Consider the following 18071-nt stretch of genomic DNA (forward strand, 5'->3'; position numbering starts at 1 on the left):
AGATGGTGTTCTGCTACTTTTGATTTCATAAGTGCAGGAAGCCCTTTCGAGTAACTATGAAATCCTCTTTCTTCGTACAAACCTCCATCCGATGAAAAAAAGCTCCAATCGCTTCCCGGCCTTAGCATTCTGCTTCATAGCTTCCATAGCCAGTGTTGGTGAGTTGTATCTTTCTCAGCTTTTACAAAATGCCATCTTCAGTGGCTTTGCCTGACATGTACTTCCTAATTTCATCTTAATCGCGCGGTACATGCTTGGCAGCTGACAGCCGCTGCATGGCCCCCACCCACTGAACAGGGCATTGTTGGCAATGCTGGTTGCCTCCCTGCAGGGGTTCAGCATTTTTCGTGTATGCTCTGGCAGCGACAAGTGCTCTTCAATCGATTTAAGCATCTTCACACCCTTGCACAGAGGCACATTCATCTTTAAAGGCTTCCTCTCTTCACAACGAAACATTTCAAGCTCTTCCTTAACCCGGGTTTTATCAAGACTTCATAGCGTCAATAATGGCACCTTACGTTTACAAACCGCTTACCAAGCCGACGCGCAGAGACCACGCGTTCCGTCTCCTAGACATCCTCCCATGTTCCGCGAAGGATGAACCCATCAATGTTCGTTTACGGCATGTGCGTCTTGAAGACAAGCCGCAGTATGAATGTCTCTCATATTGCTGGGGCGATATGGCTCAGACCCATGAAGTCAACATAGTTTCTGAAAACGACAACGATGAGCAGGTCGGATCCATCAAAGTTCGAGAGAGTCTTCACGGAGCACTCGCAAGACTGCGCATTAATACGAAACCACGCACCATCTGGGCAGATGCCCTGTGTATCAACCAGCAAGATACGGATGAACGAAGCAGCCAAGTGTCTATCATGGCTCTTGTATACTGGAACTCACATAAGTTGGCCATCTGGCTCGGGCCTGACCCAGACAAACAGGCAACTGCGGCGTTTGAGGCTTTAAAACCAATTTCACAAGCCACGTGGGGGAAGACCCTCAAGTTGACGAATGAGGATGTCGACAAATTCGACCCCGTAGTTTGGGCAGGCGTGGGAAGATTATACGATAACCCTTGGTTTCGCCGTGCCTGGGTTCAACAAGAGATTGGGCTTTCTCGGAGCGCCGCGTTCTACTGGGGTGAAGCTGAAGCATACGGCATCCACGACTTGTTTGGCTTTGACATCTGTGCGGACTCTCAGGAAGGCGGCAAAAAGGCCAAGCAGATCTACATCAGAGACGCTACTGCTGTTAAGAGTACGCGAAATATTTGGCTCGAGTACGGGCAGGCAACACAACCAGGATGGAAGAAAGGGGACGAATTTCACAAGTTTATCAAGTCGACCAATTTTCTCAACCTGCTTTCGAAAACATTCTACTGCGAAGCAACAGACCCGAGAGATCGTATTTACGCCTTCCTCGGACACCCAAGTGCACGAAAGCCAGATGCGTACAGTGACGTCGAGAGCGAAGACTACATGGTCACTTGCGGCGGAAACGCGGCCCATGCCCCCATAATCATCCCAGATTACTCAAAGACCACCGAAGAAGTATACTTGGAAGTGGCCCGGAAATTGTTCTGGCAACATAAAGATCTACGCCCTCTTGGCGCAGTCTGTCACACAGAGGAGTCGCTAGCATCTGGCATGCCAAGCTGGGTACCTCTTTGGGACAAGTCAAGTCCATGGTTCATACCCATTGGCGCATGGGTCAGTCAGTGGAAAGACCGGGTTAGTTTGCAGAACACAGAACCAGTGAGGATTGGACACCGAGAGCTGCTTGTTGATGGTGTGGTTATCGCGACGACGACTCAGCGTCGAGAATGGACGGACGCCCTGGTACAAGAGACCGCACAGAAAATCGTACCAAAGGGCGGCTGGTCAAAGTTCGGATACAGGTCACGGAGATTAATGTGCCACACGAACGATGGGCTCGAGTGTTTGGTTCCAGACGTGACCAAACCCGGGGACAAGATTGCGATTCTAGTTGGAGGTTACTCTCCTTTCGTCATCCGCCATGTTAGCGACTCGGCTTACAAGATCATCGGCGCTTGCATTGTATGCGGCTGGAAGGACAATGAGCTGAGTCGTATCGCGGAGCGGTATCGTCATAATCTTCAGCAGATTGTTCTAGTCTAACTTTCAAGACCCATGTCTCCTAATACCTGTAGTGTTGAAGTAACACACTTCTAAGATCTGTCTTCGAATGGAATAAGCATCTTCTCGTTGGAAAGATCCCAAATCCCATCTCTCGAAATCCCTTATCTAGACATGGAAGCAAAGGTCAAAGTGAAATACACACGCACCTAAGTGACGCCGTCCTTGTTGCTAAGGGCAGACACAAATAAATAATCGATATGACTTCCGCGGTCGCGGGCAAGTGTTCGAGCTTCGGTTGAAGATCGTCGATGAACATCGGCTGGCTGTGCCTAATGGAGATGATCAACGGGATCGCAGAACTCTTTACTTATCATGTATCCTTACATCAATGATATGAGGCTATTGGTATAACCTCTTCTCGAATTCATTGACTCGCGCAGGTCGCGTAGGCTTTCACGATTGAAGACGTCGGCAACGGATGTGTTTCCACTGAGTTCTTGACGCTATGCTGTATCGCGGGGTTGGCCCTGCGACTTTACAAAGGGCACGGCCGTGCAGACGGGAGGAACGTAATGCTTCCGACGACGGGCCGCGCATGCAATTGACTTTCCATTCTAATTTAAAGTCACAAGATAATCGCGAGTCGGTTTCCTTGCCTACAAACTACGGTGTGTTTTCGAGATGCAATGTTGGTGCTAAATCTGACAGGACTTGCTTGCAGGACTCGCTTACAGGGGTTGCGGCGGCGTTGGAGATCTCGACGCATCAATCAAGATGCCAAGCACCAGTCATCAACGGCAATGCAACACATGCAGAAAATCATCCCAAGCGTAAACTCCAGCCTAGATCCAAATGCATTCGGACGATCCTCCGCGGAAGAAGACCGGAGATGAACACGACGGTGGGCCGGCCGGTTGAGCGGCAGCTCCCTGAGACGCGAGCATTCAAGCCCCCATCGCCCCCCAGCGTTCCAGAGGCCCCTAGCTCAAACCAGCCTCCGAGCGCAACGGCTCCGCAACTCGCACGAGAGGTCTCAGGGATTAGGGACTCGTTTGGTGTTTCCAGAGACTTCGTCACGAGGAATTACGAATACACCAGTAAAGATGAATTGTGATTTTAATTGATCCTGCATATGCACATACTTTCTTATGCCAGTACAATTGAGTTTTCTCGTCGCTGTAGAGCACGAGTAAAGCAGCTGTAGCGATTAGCGCAAGTCAAAAGAGCCTCAGTCTTTCAGGTCCCTGCGTGCCGTGCCTCGTTTCACATCTGCCCCTGCACGGATCAAACGGTTCGAACATGAAACACGTCAAGACACAACTACAGACGTATCAGCACCTCTGCTTGGCTGCTGACGAGATGGCAGGGGGCAATATTGGCCGATGTATTCCTTCCGCATCGGGTAGGCGCCCAGGTACAAGCGTTGCATCGCGAGATTCTCGGGGTGTTGGAGGTCTTCTCAAACGGATGGTGCAGCCGAGGGGGGCCGTTGGTGGACTCCAGAAGGGGGTCGGCAAGCTTTCAGAGGGGAGAAGAAAACTGGTCTTGTCCCCCGCGTTTTAGTTTGTCTTGTCATATTTCTTTCTCTTCTGTGTGGTGGTGAAGACTTGCATTTTTGGATTTGGTGATTGGACAGGCGAAAATCTATCTTTCTTTTGAACTTTGAAGTATCCTCGGGATCTGACACAGCGACACGATGGCTCCCAGAACGAAGCACTACGAGAACCTGCCCGATGTTGACGACCACGACAACCGCTCCAGCACGGAAGTCGAGGAGGGTTTGATGCATGAGGAGAAGCATTGGCACTCGATCGATCTTGACGCCGGCCCGTCACCGAAGAAGACATGGTGGAAGCAAACCAAGGCTCTCTTGAGGCGATATCGCTGGCTCATTGACACCCTACTCCTCCTGACAAACATTGGGTTGAGTTTGGGACTGAGTCTGTTGATGTACTATCAATTTGAGGATGCCAAGTTCCCTGTCACTGTCAGGCAGGTTGGCGGAGATTACACTGGTGCTGGACCAATGTGTAGGTCATCTGAAGCAAGTTCTGGGCGACAGGAATGCTAATTTCAGACAGTTCCCACGAAGGTTGTATCATTCGCAGCAGACTACGCGTATGTCCCGCCTAACGCGACGGAATTCATGAGCGATGCTACATTGAGCCAATGGAGGTCGCTGTTGCCTGGTAAGATGCTCGCTGTCCTTCATCGATGTTCAATACTGATTTCATGATAGTTGGCTCGGGATGGAAGTGGGTTGGCAATGACCCATTCTTCACCACATCAATGACCCATCAGCTGCACTGCATCGTGAGTTTTGCCCAATGATTCCTACACCCACGCATCAGCTAACAACATGTAGTTCATGATGGGCAATATCTTCTCGGGCCTGACGACAAACAACATGGACAAGGTTCCTACGGACTATGTCTCGCACTATTTCCACTGCGTCGATTACCTGAGACAGGCTGTCATGTGCTCTGGCGACGTGGCGCTTGAGCCGCATGAGATCACCGATTCGGACGACAACGGCCCACAAGATGGCAGCTGGAACGGACAGCATGTGTGTAAAGACTACAGCCAGGTCATGAAGTATCTCGACAGTAAGTTTGAACCTGAAAGACAGACTTGAATTTCGCTCGCTAACTTGGCTTGCAGAGCAAATTGCCGAGGGCGTTCGTGTTGTTTTGCCGATAGATGATTAATACTTAATTCGGGTGTTTTTGTGTGGTTCATAGCGTTCAACGGAGTCAAAGCTCAAGATATCAAAAAGAAAATACAGTTCGAATAGACTCTTGAAGAGTTGTAATCATTTGTCAGTTGTCTTGTTGGCGAAGGTGTGCAGTTATTGATTCAGGATGTATGCGAAAGGACTTTGAAGCCCTTGTCATCATATCTTTACTGCAACCAGGACTTGACAACTCTGCTCAGGCCTTCTGCCATCCACGGCTCCTCAATCTTCGACTCGTGATCGAAACCATGTTCACCAGGCCTCAAAGTCAAGTGAAACTCCAACTCAGGGTCCAACTTCTCAACCTTCTCTTCCAGCCTAATGCTTCCCGTCGCTGGCACGACCGTATCGTCCTGACCGTGCCATACGAAGACTCCACCGCGGGGAAATCTCGCTCCATCATCAATCTTGTCAAACGGAAAGAGTTGTCTCTTCTCGATGTCCAACAAGTGCTTCGTCAAACCGTGGTGCGTCAGTCCGAACATCAACCCGCCCCTCTCAAATCTCGAGTCATCGGAGATGATGGCGGGAATCGTGCCCTCGCGAATCTTCTTCATATGATCCTCCACAATGCTGTACGGCAACGGCCCAACGCCGAGGGTAGGTCCCTTCGACCCCTCCAAGAAGTGCGGGTCCTTGAGGTCGATGCCGGGGTAGGCGGCCGTGCAGGCGCGGATCTTGTCCGGGTGGAGCAGGCCGATCATCAGACTGATGTATCCGCCGGCGCTGTCGCCAGCCGTGAGGATACGGCTAGTATTGACGGCCACCTTGCCTCCGGTCTGTTCTTGCACGAAGGATGCGAGCTTGGTTTGTACCCAAGTGAAGTGGTCCTCGATATCAGACATGAGCTCCTCCATGGTGGCTTCCGGGCAGAGGCGGTAGTTCGGACTGACGATTACTGCGGAGTGGCGCTCGGCGAGTTGGAAGTGCCATGGTTGGAAAAAGGCTGGAAACATGCTGGAGGCAGCGATAAAGCCACCGCCATGGTAGCGGAGGATGATCGGAGCTGGAATTGTAGAGGGGTTTGAGAGGAGCTGCTTGGGGATGAGGACGTTGGTTGTGATTTCATGGCCTGAGACGGTCTTGTATGTAGTTGTGAGGACCTTCAGGTTGTCGAACCTGGATGTGTCATCGGGGTCCAGCTTGATGCTCATATTGGGTGACTATTGTTGGCAAAGGTTGTTTGTGTTCTCGAAACTTGGAGTTGATGTTGGATCTTGAAGTTCAACTGCAAGTCTGCTTATGTAGTTGAAGCCAGTCTCAAACTCGCGGAATCAGTTCACATCCGAAGCCGCGACACTCATTTATCTCCGGAACTGAGGTGGGGTGAATGACACAGCCCTGTGGCTCCGCGACTGGAGACTGCCAAGTCAAGGTGGAGATATTGTTCAAAACGTGGTTCGTTGCGTGGCTTCTCCAAATGCCGGCAAGAATGCCGAATATTTTATACTCGAGTGCGAAGAGCAATTCTCGGTGACAACTCAGTTGAAAGTTGGGCCAGCCGGGCTTTGAACGGACGGCCCAGGGGTGCCCCTGGCGAAAGTCCGGGGTTCAAAGTTAAGTTGGGGCCGGGCGTAAGCGTCTCCCGACTAACTCGCGTTTTCGGGATGCGCGGCTTGGAGGGGAAACATTTAATACCCGTGTTGAGGTACGGACTTAAGGTTCGGGTTGTGCACGAGCAGACGTTAAGTCTAGCCGATTTTTCATAAGTCGTTGTAGTTGACTACTTGATTCGTGAGCCCGTCACAAATTGACGCTATTGCAGATGAAGCCCACTTTCCTAAAATGGCCGTTGTGCGAGAGCCGCAGCAACTCAACTCCGCCATGACTCATCCCATTCACACAATTCACACAGATCTTAGTTACTGCAATTAGAGACCAAGTAGAAGTTACGAATTGAGGGTACCTTAAGAGAAAAATCATTTACTGGAAGGAGGCAGCTGCCATTTCAGTAGGTAATTTTGCGCTAAAATACGTAGTGTTTCTCATAAGGCGGGTCCAGGCCGATCCGATCCTTGACGGTAGTATCATTCCTTGTTTTGCTAGCTGTAGCTTCATCCATGCCGTCATACATAAGGCGATTCAAACGAACTCTGGTTGTGTCAACTTCGTCCTGAGCTTCGCAAGGTACAAACGCAATCCTGCCAATGTCTTCGCCACCATTCACGTCAGCCAGCTGGAACCTCACGTGGCCCAGTGCTTTGGCCCTCCCAAGACCGCTTAAAGCAGAGCTCTGGTGTAAGCTTGGCCCCTCACAGTATCTGTTGCCTATGGTCAAGGAGCTCACGTAGCCAAACACATCCGGAGTGCGTGTAAAAAAGCGCAACACTGCGCTCGCGATAGCCAGACTCTGGAGCAGAACCACAACAAATAGAGCGATACCGAACCACAACCAATGGAAAACATAATGCGGACCTAGATCCTTCGTTACGAATGCCGGTGTTGTCATTACATAGCCCTGGACGGAGGTTGATGAGAAGTTACCCGTCGAGAACATTAGAGTTGCCGTGGCGTACCAGAAGGTGTTGATGACTTGCTGAAATCGCTCCTCAAAGACCGCAAGCGGAACTTGATAGAGTTTGCGGTAGAAGTTGCTCTTGTCGTTCACGAAGCCATCGGTGAGGAAGTCTTCAGTCTGGCTTGCCTCATTTGCATGGTCCGAGCTGCCCATACCACAGAAGTGGCCTCGCCTGATGATGGCTAAGGTAGAGTAAAATTGTTGAAGCATGAGTGGCACCTTCCGAGCTGCAAAAACATGACAGACCCTTCCAGTACACTCCAACTTTGCTTCAAGGGCACGAGGTACCATGGTGCATGTGGCCAGCGAGATACGAGCACCGCCATTTGGGGCTGATATGGACATGGAGTGGGCCTGGTCCTCGAAGGTCCTCGATCCGTAATAAATCGTGAGGGGATGATTGAGATCATCTACAAAGCGATACATTGATGCTTTGGTCATGTATAAAAATGAAGATACATAACCACTCAAGGGAAAGGCCTGGCGGAATGGGATAAATGTGGTGCCGTTTGGATAGGTGCCGCCCTGGTTGAAGTCCTGTGCAAGTGGCTCCTTCAAACTTTTCGTGAAAGTGATGGTATCCGTTAGCTCTAAGGATGAGCATTTCACTTCTAGATTGATTGATGGGATAGTGAATTCCGAGGTGGTTCCATCCGCGAAGGCCACGACGGGGAGCCCAATCAGGTTGGTGTAGTTTACACTGCCATTTTGAGTTGTGAGGGTCTTCCACTCGGAGGTGGAATTGTTTGAAACTTCAGTTGTTGACAGTGAAACCGACGTCTTGGTGTTTCCCCAAACATCTCTGGGTGATCCACGGACTTCGGCAGAAGACAAGAGGGACGAAAGGTACATTGCCGTCATACGCGAATATAATGATGCGGCACCGGACGTTGAATCCAGGGGACTGTTGTTGAGAAAGTCCGGGCCCAGAAATGTCGCATTTTGCATGAACCTATCATGGAAGTGTTGCTTAGGTAATAGACGCGGACTGAGTGCCTGACCACCCAAGGGTGAGAGAAGCCATACAACAGCCGTGACAATTCCAAAGACGCCGAAATTCCGAAGTAGAACAATGCGTTCCAAGGCAGAGAAGAGAGAACTTGCCCCCGTCAGATGTTCAAGGAGCTATTTAGTCCCTCTTATGTGAGCAAAACCTGTTCTTGTAGATCCCAGAGTACCATGTGCTAAAAGACTTACACGTAGAGGTGAGCCCCCCTGGCTCTGGTACAAAGCAAAGGACTTCATAGCTTTGCCACATATGGCAGCAAATATAATGGGAAATATTGTGGGTGATAGGAGCAAGGCATCCTGTATTCGGTCGCCGGTGATCGATTCTGGCTTCTTGTGCTGCGAAGCTGCAGCAATTAGGAGAACTAAGTTGGGTTATCAATATCGTAAGTACTCTCTTTCGAATCTGCTGCTAAGCCTTACCGAGAAACAGTGAAGGCAAAAGTGCCAAGAAAATGTCAAACACTAGATTTATCCATGAACGCCGTAATACATGTACATTCTCCTTTGGTAAGGGCTCGTCCTCGTCGAAGTCCCCAGTCGCTTGGCCGCTGCTTTCTGGAATTCGGGTCAAGGGAACGGATTCTGATTCTGAAGCGTAATCAGAATCATCGCGGTGGGCTTTCCGGGAACCTTCCGACATTTCTGATAATGAAACGCTCTGCTGATGAGATTTTGCATATACGGGCCTTCAGACACCTTCCGTTTTGATTCAAATATTTATGGTCGCATTGGCACGATTGAGTGCTCTGCCCATGCTTTTGTACCACTGCAGCGGAGTGGCTCAAGAACAGGGTAGGGGAATGGGTGCTTCCAATCACCAATCAGCGGAGAGCAAGACCGTCAGCTGAAAGTGCGATATGCATAAGGAGAAGGATTCGTCTTACTGCATCACCAGCGAATGCAGAAGTCAGACAGCGCCACCCATGAAACAGAGACGTCATATATACCGTATCCAAGCGAATTAAAATGAATGCAAACAAGTGAGAATCATACTACTGAATAAGTTCAGACAGTCAATAATAGCAGCCAGCAGCTGCAGGAGCGATCGGCCGAAACCTGGCCTGCCAATGTGCTAGGGGTCACCAACCGCGGCCAAATGACTACTTATACAATATATGTAGATGATTGGGAGATGAAAGACGACAAGCAGAACACCTTCTTCAACGTTATACCAGATGTAACAGTCTCATCCGCTTCAATCTATATCCCTCGAAATCGAAGACATATACATATATGGCCGCTCATTCCAAAACATGATACGATCAAGGGAATGAAATTTAGCATAACATTAACCTGTGACAAGCTATTGTGCTATCCTAAATAACAATCTTTGAAGCGTCTCCAATCTATATCCCCCGAAGTTGCCTTGTAACCAGATTCTCTTGGTATAAACTGATTGGAATATCGCTGTTGCGGGATAGCATCACATGAGATGGAAACTATAATCTGCCCGCAATTGGAACACGACTGCCTTATGATATGATTACGATTTCCTTGTACCTTAGACATGTTGAGGGAAAGATCGGCCAAGACTCATCCTGTGGCCCCCTTAGATAGGGACTTCATCCTTGCCTGTTATCAAATCCTTAACCTTAATAGAGATGAGACGAGACTCAAACTACCGGAAGCCCGTATCATCAACCATAGTGAACTCTGGCGATGGGAAACAAGTACAGCACAAACAAATGAGCTTGCCCAGATCACAGGCCATGAACGTACTTAAACCATACGAAACAGTTGTGACTAGTAAAATAACACACTGGTCAAAGATATTTCTTGCCCCTCTGTAGTTTATGCTCATCTTCCATCTTTTCACCTACAATCAGCTCAACCTCATCGGCGCCCCTTTCTCTCACTCTCGCGCGTGCTTCGAACATCCTGTTGCTCGAAATTCTGGTACCGGCATACCGTGTGGTTTCTGTTGGCTGAGACGTTAGCGCCAATAACAACATTTCGTCCAAACCCCCCCACGCGCCGCTCGACCAACCCCTCTTCGAGAATCGAAATAAGAGGATGTACAGGGTGTAAACAAGAACCATGGCAACATGGGCAAGAAGAATCACCACACCGAATTGGATAGTCCGACTAGCGAATCCGAAACCATAGCCATATCTCCTGAGCTTCCAATGGAATGTAGTCCAATCTGCTAGCTTCGTTATGTTTGTGTTTTCGGGTTCAGCAATCAACCCCCCTGCGATATTGGTGAGGTCAACCGCCGAGAATGTGCCATTATTGTAGTCCTCTCGTACTAAACCCAAGTCTTTCCAGTACGTCACACGACTCATCCCATCCACCAAAGTGTGAGAAATGACTCTGGCTACCGTTCGTCCAACGGAGTCGACCATCTCTGGAAATGGCGTGTCTTCTTTGAAGAGTGGCGCCTTAAAGCTCCTGTTGAAAGATCCTGAGGAGTAGACAAACTTCTCAAAGAGCGAAGCCATGGCTGTTGTAGCTTCAATCACTTCTCCGCTTCCAGAACGCGTATCGTTCATGGGCTCATTCAACAGGTTAGCCCAGGCCGCTGAGATTGGCACATTCCTGCGTGTGAGCGAATGCAAGCCCTTCCATTTGTGTACTTCGGGATCGTCCCATTTCTCCTGCAATGCTTGGAGAGATCTGATATGTTGTGTTGGAGAAGGCGGTCCTTGTTGGGATCGAGAGATACGTCTACCCCGGCCCAGCGGACGTCTATCATGCATGGGATAATAAGACTGTCCTGAGCGCAGTTATCATCCCTGCAAATATCCATCGGTACTTCAAGTACTGAAGCGAGAGAAGGGCTCTTATCAGGGAATATGGCTGCCGCATCGACCCATGTGAAGTTGGTTCTGGTTAGGCTCTCCTGGTCTCGGTCATAGTTCCAGAACTCCTCAGGAACGGGCCAAGTATTGTCTTGATACCAGCCAGACTCCCGTTTAGCCAGAGCTGTGAAGTTACGCATCTCGCTGGTGTCAAAATAAGGCCTGAGGGTGTCATCGCCACGAATAGCTTTTTGGATGTCCGTGTATGCAGAGATTTTGCATTGAACCTGAAATAACGGCGAAAAGACGTCTTCTTCGGGGTAAAGCTGTGGGCGTCCGATTTTGTTAACGCCAGAGATCTCATGTGCGTTAACGTAGGTCCAGAAGGCACCGGATAGCTCCGTCAATGAAGAGTGAGGGGTGGCGGCGACAGCCAGAAGGTAAACATTGTCCTTCGCAGTCTTGTCTTTTTTATCTCGCCCCATGGTTGAAGAAGAGACTTGACGTCGCACTCCGCTGTCTGCCTGGGTGATATCCATGGGCGAGGATGGGCCTCCACCGGCGATGGTTTCGGCCCACATCTGTAGCTCGTCGTAACCAGATTGAGGACACCAGGTTTTGACGTCTGAAACCCCGTAGGTGCAACTGGTTGGATAGAGCACATGTGACAGAGCCGCGGGGAAGAACTCATCAGGCGAAGTTCTCACATATGAAGCCCCGATGCTGTCGTGGATGGAACTCTTGACTTCCCACCAACCCAACTCTGGTATAACAACAATCGCAGAGGAGGGACCGACGGTGTTGCAGTAGACGCAGATGCATAACGCAGCAAGGCCCATAGCAACGTGCTTTCGGGTCGAGATGTAGTGTCTTGAGCTCGTATCCGGGTGTCGCTTCTTCGCAGCCCATATGTAGTTCTTAGAAAAGAGCCATTCGGCCGAGCTGACCTGGTAGGCTCCAGTGAGGAAGCCGAACGGTATCCCATCTCCCACTAGCATCCGGCGACAAGCGTGCATCACCATCGCAGACACAGAGGCGACAATAAGGATCTCGTGGACTTTGGCGACGAATTGCAGGACGTTGATGGTGACGTCCTGCCTAGCGATGTGCGAGAGCCACGCGCTGTCCCAACTGTCTTCGTCGAACCAGTAGAACTCCCGGAAAGTAAATTGAACCACAGCTCCTGTGAAGGCAACCGCAGCAAAGTGAATCAGCCATGTTTTGTCCCAAAGTCTTCGAGCAAGAAGAATTCGGGGGTTGGGCTCCTCGGCGGTGGGATCTTTCGCGGCTGGTGTCGAGGGCGGGGATGGATGCGAAGCAATCAGGACGCGTTGCTCGGTCTTTCGCACGTCATCCCAGTCGGGCGACAACGGGGTAAGAGGCACGCCCGCGTTCGAGAAATAGTTATCCGGAGGCATTGTCAATCAGTTGAATGAGAGTGATGCTGTTTGAGCGAGTGTAAAAGTAAACGAGAACCCGAATGCCGTCAGTCGAGTCAAGAAAGCATCTGGGCAACAATGAGACAGGACGAAAATAGTGATATGTGCTTTCAGCATGAATTGACAGAAAAAGGCAGCAGCGCATGGGTGTTCCAATCAGGCTACCAATAGTGCTTTACTATCGGCAGTGCAAGTGAACTTGCAGAAGATAAGGCGGTATGGACTCCCCTTTCCGGTAACCATCTTACTTCTGTGCTACCTCAAATGTATCACTTGATGCATACCACTGCCGCCCACCGTTGCGGCTGATGGAGCCGTTGTGCAATAATCATGAATGCAAAAAGACTCTCCACCGCCAGTATTCTCTGTTACTTGCTCTCTGTGCGGAACTCAAACTTTGACAAGCAAACTTGTTACCTCGAGGGAAGGATGTGGGAAGCTTTCACACCTCTTCAAAGGCCAACGATGGCTTGTCGGAGATTTTGCTGTTCACTAGGACTATCATGAAGATCAGGCTGAGCCATCAAGCAGGCTGAGGTATTGACACCCTTGGCACAAGATCCTTCCGAATGTGATGCACAAGATTACTGACTGCGCCACTAATAATAACTCTGCATCTTTCACACCATGTAAGACCGAGGTTGTAAGCTATCATATTTCCGAAGTGCTGACTGAGCCTGCAACCCCCCTGCAGCCCTGCCGCGCTGTACCATTGATATGATGAACGGTGGAACTTCGACCACGGCAGTCGTTTCTGCCAAAGAATATCATTATCTAGCACCACATCACAGCTAAATAACTATGAGATCCTACTCGGTGCCAGTTTCATGGAGAGAAAAGACATATTGAAGGCTTAAGGAGAACAAGATCGTCGTCTATTGAACATAATCAGTGATCGATGGGAACAAGGGTCCAATTACCGTCTTGTGGCGCAAGGCTCTGGGACAATTGAAAAAAATCAGATCGCGCATCAGCCTTGATTAGAAGGGATAGTTGGTGAGGTGTCTCAATGGCAGTAGTGGTCGTTGGCTTGACAGGGTAGGGCGGAAGCACAAGGGAAATGCACGCTTCGTGAAGGCGGATTTGAAATTGAACAACTTAAGAAATAGGGTATCAACGTATGTCTAATTATTAATGCAGTAGAAACTCAGGAGGTTGAAGTGCTGCTTGAATGCCATGCCCGTGATTCGTTCCGCAGAAAAGGCCAAGTCTCCAAGGAGACTCAAACTCAAACAGACCCTGCTCCCGCCGATAGGACTGAAGTTTAAATTATTAGCTTACATGCCTTGGGAATGATTTGGGTACAGAGAAGGCCACTTACTTGATGAACCTCCGCGGAAGCCAAAGTCTTTGGCCAGCGCCATCTTTCGTCTTACTAAACATTAGATTACAAGTCAGCGACATTCTTTGTCCCGGCTCGATTCGTCTGCGATTGATAAGCACTTAATTCCAGAACTTACCTCCGTCAATCCCCTCATGCACCTTCTCAGCATGAGCCAATCCATACTCCCAGACATGGCAGCACCACAAAGCCACAAGCATGTGGAATTGGGCGCGGGTCAGGGTTGCAGTCACGACTAAGCTATGCTGCTTGTCTTCATTGTCGTGCATGATTGCCACAGAGTTCCCCTGAGAGTCTGCCCATTCATGCCCGTCCGTGGTGAAGACGGCTTCTGCGCCTTTGACAAAATTGGTGATGCCGACTTTGCTGGTCTTACCGTAGACATCGACTGGCACCGCGGCGAAGCGCTTCTTTCCTGGGATGAGCGAGTGGCTTTTCTTCATGCCGAGGTCTTGCAGCCCCGGGATGGATCGGGTTTGGCGTTTGATGTGGTACTTTGGGGAGTCAGACGGCAGCCTTGTGTAGCCACCTGGCCCCAAGCGCATGTGCAGCAGGTCGTAAATATGACGTTCGCGTTCTGTGCCGTCTTTCCTGGACTCGATCCGCGACAATTCCACTTCTGTGGTAATATCCGTAAGGTCTGCAATTCCAAGGCTGAGGCGGTAGAGAGGTGGTGAGTCTGGTGTCATTACATGGATAGATTGCGCCGCGAGGATGAGGGTGGTGGGTTGACATAGTTCCTGGCCTGGCTGAGACGCGACCTCATACGTTGGAGGGTCGATACTGATGGATTCGTTTGTTTCTGCCATGATTCTTTTGACGTTTGTCTTGGCTGTAGGATACTTAATAGTTTGTGAGGTTCGGGTCGGCTTCCGAAAATATTGCGGACAGGAAACAGGGGTAATATGTGCCCGAGTGAAGTTGGTGGTGAGATGATGTGCGGAATGAAGAATGACGCAGGACGGGGGATGACGCAGTTAAGCACGATTGGGAAAGAGTACTGCTAAGGCTGACTTCCATCTTTTTAGCTGCAACCGACGACCCGTGTAAGAATGGAAGGTGTTAGGTTGCCTGATGGAAAACTGCCATGCAGAGTGCACCGCCACCGCCCGACTTGGCGGTCGCCTTTCGGTGCTTGGCGTGGTGCCGACCAAGCCCGACGTGTCACCCAGCATCAGAGTAGTTCAACGACGAAGGAAGCAACCGCAATCATAATGGAAAGATATCATAGCATAGTTTCTACTCGACTTCTCAAAAAACACGGCACTAGAAATATTCACAGCGGAAAGAGTTTTGAGTACCTTGGTTAGAATCCTAGGAGTCAGGAGTTTCCCGTACCAAGACAAGCACCACCACCAACAGATGAAAGCCCCAGTTAGACGCAAAGAAGCCCAACTCGCTTAAGGCGCATGTATCAGGCGCAGCAACAAATTGGCCAGCACATGACTCTTAGCGGAGAAGATGAAGATGCAAAAGACCCGGAGAGTGCTGAGCAGTGGGGACATGCAAGATGCGGTAGAAGTCACGCGCGACGATGAATACGGCCACGCTTCCCGCGACGTTTCCACGCACTGGTTTTGGTTACAAATGATATCAATCTTTTAGAGTATGGTGCATTTCCCTGTGGAAAAGTTCAATGTGAGATTGTTTGAAATGAAAAGCTTCTATGGGGGGGAAAGACCTATTAACTCACGTTGCCTTTCTCATTGGGGTTTTCTACGGAATCCGGATATGTAACATGTAGGCAGGAAGTCTCTGGAGTGCAGCCGCATTACAAGTTGCTTCGGATATTGTTGTTAGTGAATTGTCGATTTTATTAGAGGCTCCGTGCGATCTAAGTTTGCCCCCTAACAAGATCTCACGCGAGCTATGACGCTATTGAAACGGAACTCCACAGGCTTCACAGCAGAAAGTAGCTTACTTTAACTACCCAGGGGCGTTAGTCAGCCACATCAAGCGCAAAACTCCCCCTACTCACATAGGAGGCAAAAAAACAAGGTTTCTACGCAAAAAAGGGGGTTTCCAGCTAGTCGTATAAAAGTCGCATTTTTCTCATTTTATTACTAAAAAACATCTTTTTTAAGACTATCCTATAACCTAAAACTATATTTTTTTTAATTATTTCGTTTAATCTTAGCTACTAAGATACTTTACTAAAGTAATACTAACTTAATACTTATTAAATAAGCTATATAAGCGTTATATACTATATAATATTAAGCTTTCTACTTTAGCTACTTTAGTAAGTTTCTATCTATAATACTATTAATCTAAGCTATTACTAAAAACTATAAAGTATCTTATATAATAGTTAAGAAATATCTAAAAACTTTCTAAGCTAGTTATAACCTCTCTATACTACTTAAAGAAAGTAGCTAGCTAAAAGTAGTAATAAAAATTAAAAACTTAGCTTTAATAGTATTTATAATATAGTTTAATACTATTAGCTTCTTAATAACTCTAATTATTATTAAAGAGATAGCTAATACTTTCTAAGTTAGTTAGAGTAAAAGCTTTATTTTAAAGTATTTTATAAGATCTTAGAAGTTTAATTACTTAGAGTTCTAAAAGGGATTAAAAATTAAACTTATTAAAGTTTACTAGAAAAGTACTAAGTTTAATTTAATACTAATTTAAAACTTTTTTAATTAATATAAAACTATAATTTAAAACTATAAACTTAAGCTTTTTAAAATATAGAATATTAATAAGTCTAGCTACTATATTAGCTACTTTAGTAGTTATATATATATTATTTTACTCTAAGGATAATAAAAGTAGAGTAAACTATAAAAAGTTATTAATTTAGCTAATAGAGAGTTATATACTCTTATTAGTATTAATAATACTATTAGAAATACTATCTTAGCTTACTTTATTTTTAAGATATAGCTAATTACTACTTAGGCTAATTATAATATTAATAAAGGTATTTATTTTATATAATCTCTTACTACTTTCTCTAATTAAAAGATTATAATAGATTATATTAAGTATTTTAATATATATTTATTTAAGTAGTTAGTAAAGTTCTAATAGTTTAAGTATATAATAAAGTTATAGTTTAGCGTTAATATATATAGAAACTACTTTAATTAGTTTAAGATATATAGTATAATACTAAATATCTACGCTAAGTTATATAAAGATATTCTCTAAGAAGAATCTAATATAAAGCTATATTATTTACTCCTTCTTAATAGTTTCTCTAGTTATATTAGCTTAGATCTTATAGAATACTATATTAATTTTAATATTATTATTAGTTTTTTTCCCTTTTATACTATATATCTATTTTAACTTATAAATATAGAGGTTTTCTAGTTATTTAAAAAGGTTCATTAAATAATACTATAAAAATCTATATAAAGTAGTAACCTTATTTTTACTTAGAGAAACTTTATTAGTAAGCTTTAGTAGATAATAAATACTATATTTACCCTAGCTAATATTATAATAGGGTTTAAAAAGTTAAGTATCTAGCTAATTAGAAATAATATAATCCTCTCTTAATTAGTTAAATATATATAGTTAGCTTAAGTTAATATTTCTAGCTATTTACTTTACTACTTACTAAATAATAATAAGTTTAAGAGAGCTATATTATAAGTAAATATAATTAAGTAATATTATACTACTAAGTAGAGCTCTCCTATTTAAAAAAGATATAAAATAATTAAAGCTATAATTAGTAAAAGTAATCTATACTATAAGAGAGGTTAAAAGTATATTATTAACTATAATATATATATAGAGATATAATAATATAAGTAGTAAACTTAGTAAGATATTAAACTAGCTTACTTATTTATCACTAGTATATTATTTATAGAGATTAAAAAATATTATAAAAAGTAGGTAATTAAAGCCTCTAAGAAAGAGCTTAAATAGTAATATATTACTATAAAAAAAAAGCTTAGTAATAAGAGAAAGTATTATAAATAGAGTATAATACTAATAAATACTAACTAATTAATAAGTATATAAAGAAGTTAAACTTTATATTATAATTAAAATATACTAAGAGATTTAATAACTATATTATATTTAATTTAAAAAACTTATAATAATATAAAGTATTTAAACCTAAATAATAGATTAATCTTAACTTTATACTACTACTAAAAGAGAGTTAAAATATTATTAAGTATTATATAAAACCTCTTAGCTACCTTAATATTAAAGAT

The 18071-nt window shown here is 46.1% G+C and overlaps 4 protein-coding genes across 4 annotated transcripts; 2 read left to right on the forward strand and 2 right to left on the reverse strand.

The window, feature by feature from the left end:
• Positions 1-680: 680 nt before the first annotated feature.
• Positions 681-2138, forward strand: het-6-7 (Heterokaryon incompatibility protein 6, OR allele; the record flags this gene model as incomplete). The annotated part of the gene is made up of 1 exon (XM_036644541.1): positions 681-2138. One exon carries the CDS (start codon positions 681-683, stop codon positions 2136-2138), a length of 1458 nt encoding a protein of 485 aa, XP_036490907.1.
• A 1657-nt stretch (positions 2139-3795) lies between these two features.
• Positions 3796-4807, forward strand: ustYa-2 (Oxidase ustYa; the record flags this gene model as incomplete). Its single annotated transcript, XM_036644542.1, has 5 exons — positions 3796-4129; positions 4181-4288; positions 4339-4412; positions 4465-4705; positions 4761-4807. 5 exons carry the CDS (start codon positions 3796-3798, stop codon positions 4805-4807), a joined length of 804 nt encoding a protein of 267 aa, XP_036490433.1.
• Positions 4808-5000: 193 nt separating this feature from the next.
• On the reverse strand, positions 5001-5987 carry CXE20 (putative carboxylesterase 120; the record flags this gene model as incomplete). Its single annotated transcript, XM_036644543.1, has 1 exon — positions 5001-5987. The coding sequence occupies one exon, from the start codon at positions 5985-5987 to the stop codon at positions 5001-5003; it is 987 nt and encodes a 328-aa protein (XP_036490430.1).
• A 7783-nt stretch (positions 5988-13770) lies between these two features.
• On the reverse strand, positions 13771-14693 carry CGCS363_v012695 (uncharacterized protein; the record flags this gene model as incomplete). The annotated part of the gene is made up of 3 exons (XM_036644544.1): positions 13771-13799; positions 13864-13917; positions 14003-14693. 3 exons carry the CDS (start codon positions 14691-14693, stop codon positions 13771-13773), a joined length of 774 nt encoding a protein of 257 aa, XP_036490431.1.
• Between the last annotated feature and the right edge of the window lie 3378 nt (positions 14694-18071).

Source organism: Colletotrichum siamense, assembly GCF_013390195.1.
Source record: "Colletotrichum siamense strain Cg363 chromosome Unknown KSG_Cg363_contig08, whole genome shotgun sequence".
NCBI lineage: Eukaryota > Fungi > Ascomycota > Sordariomycetes > Glomerellales > Glomerellaceae > Colletotrichum > Colletotrichum siamense.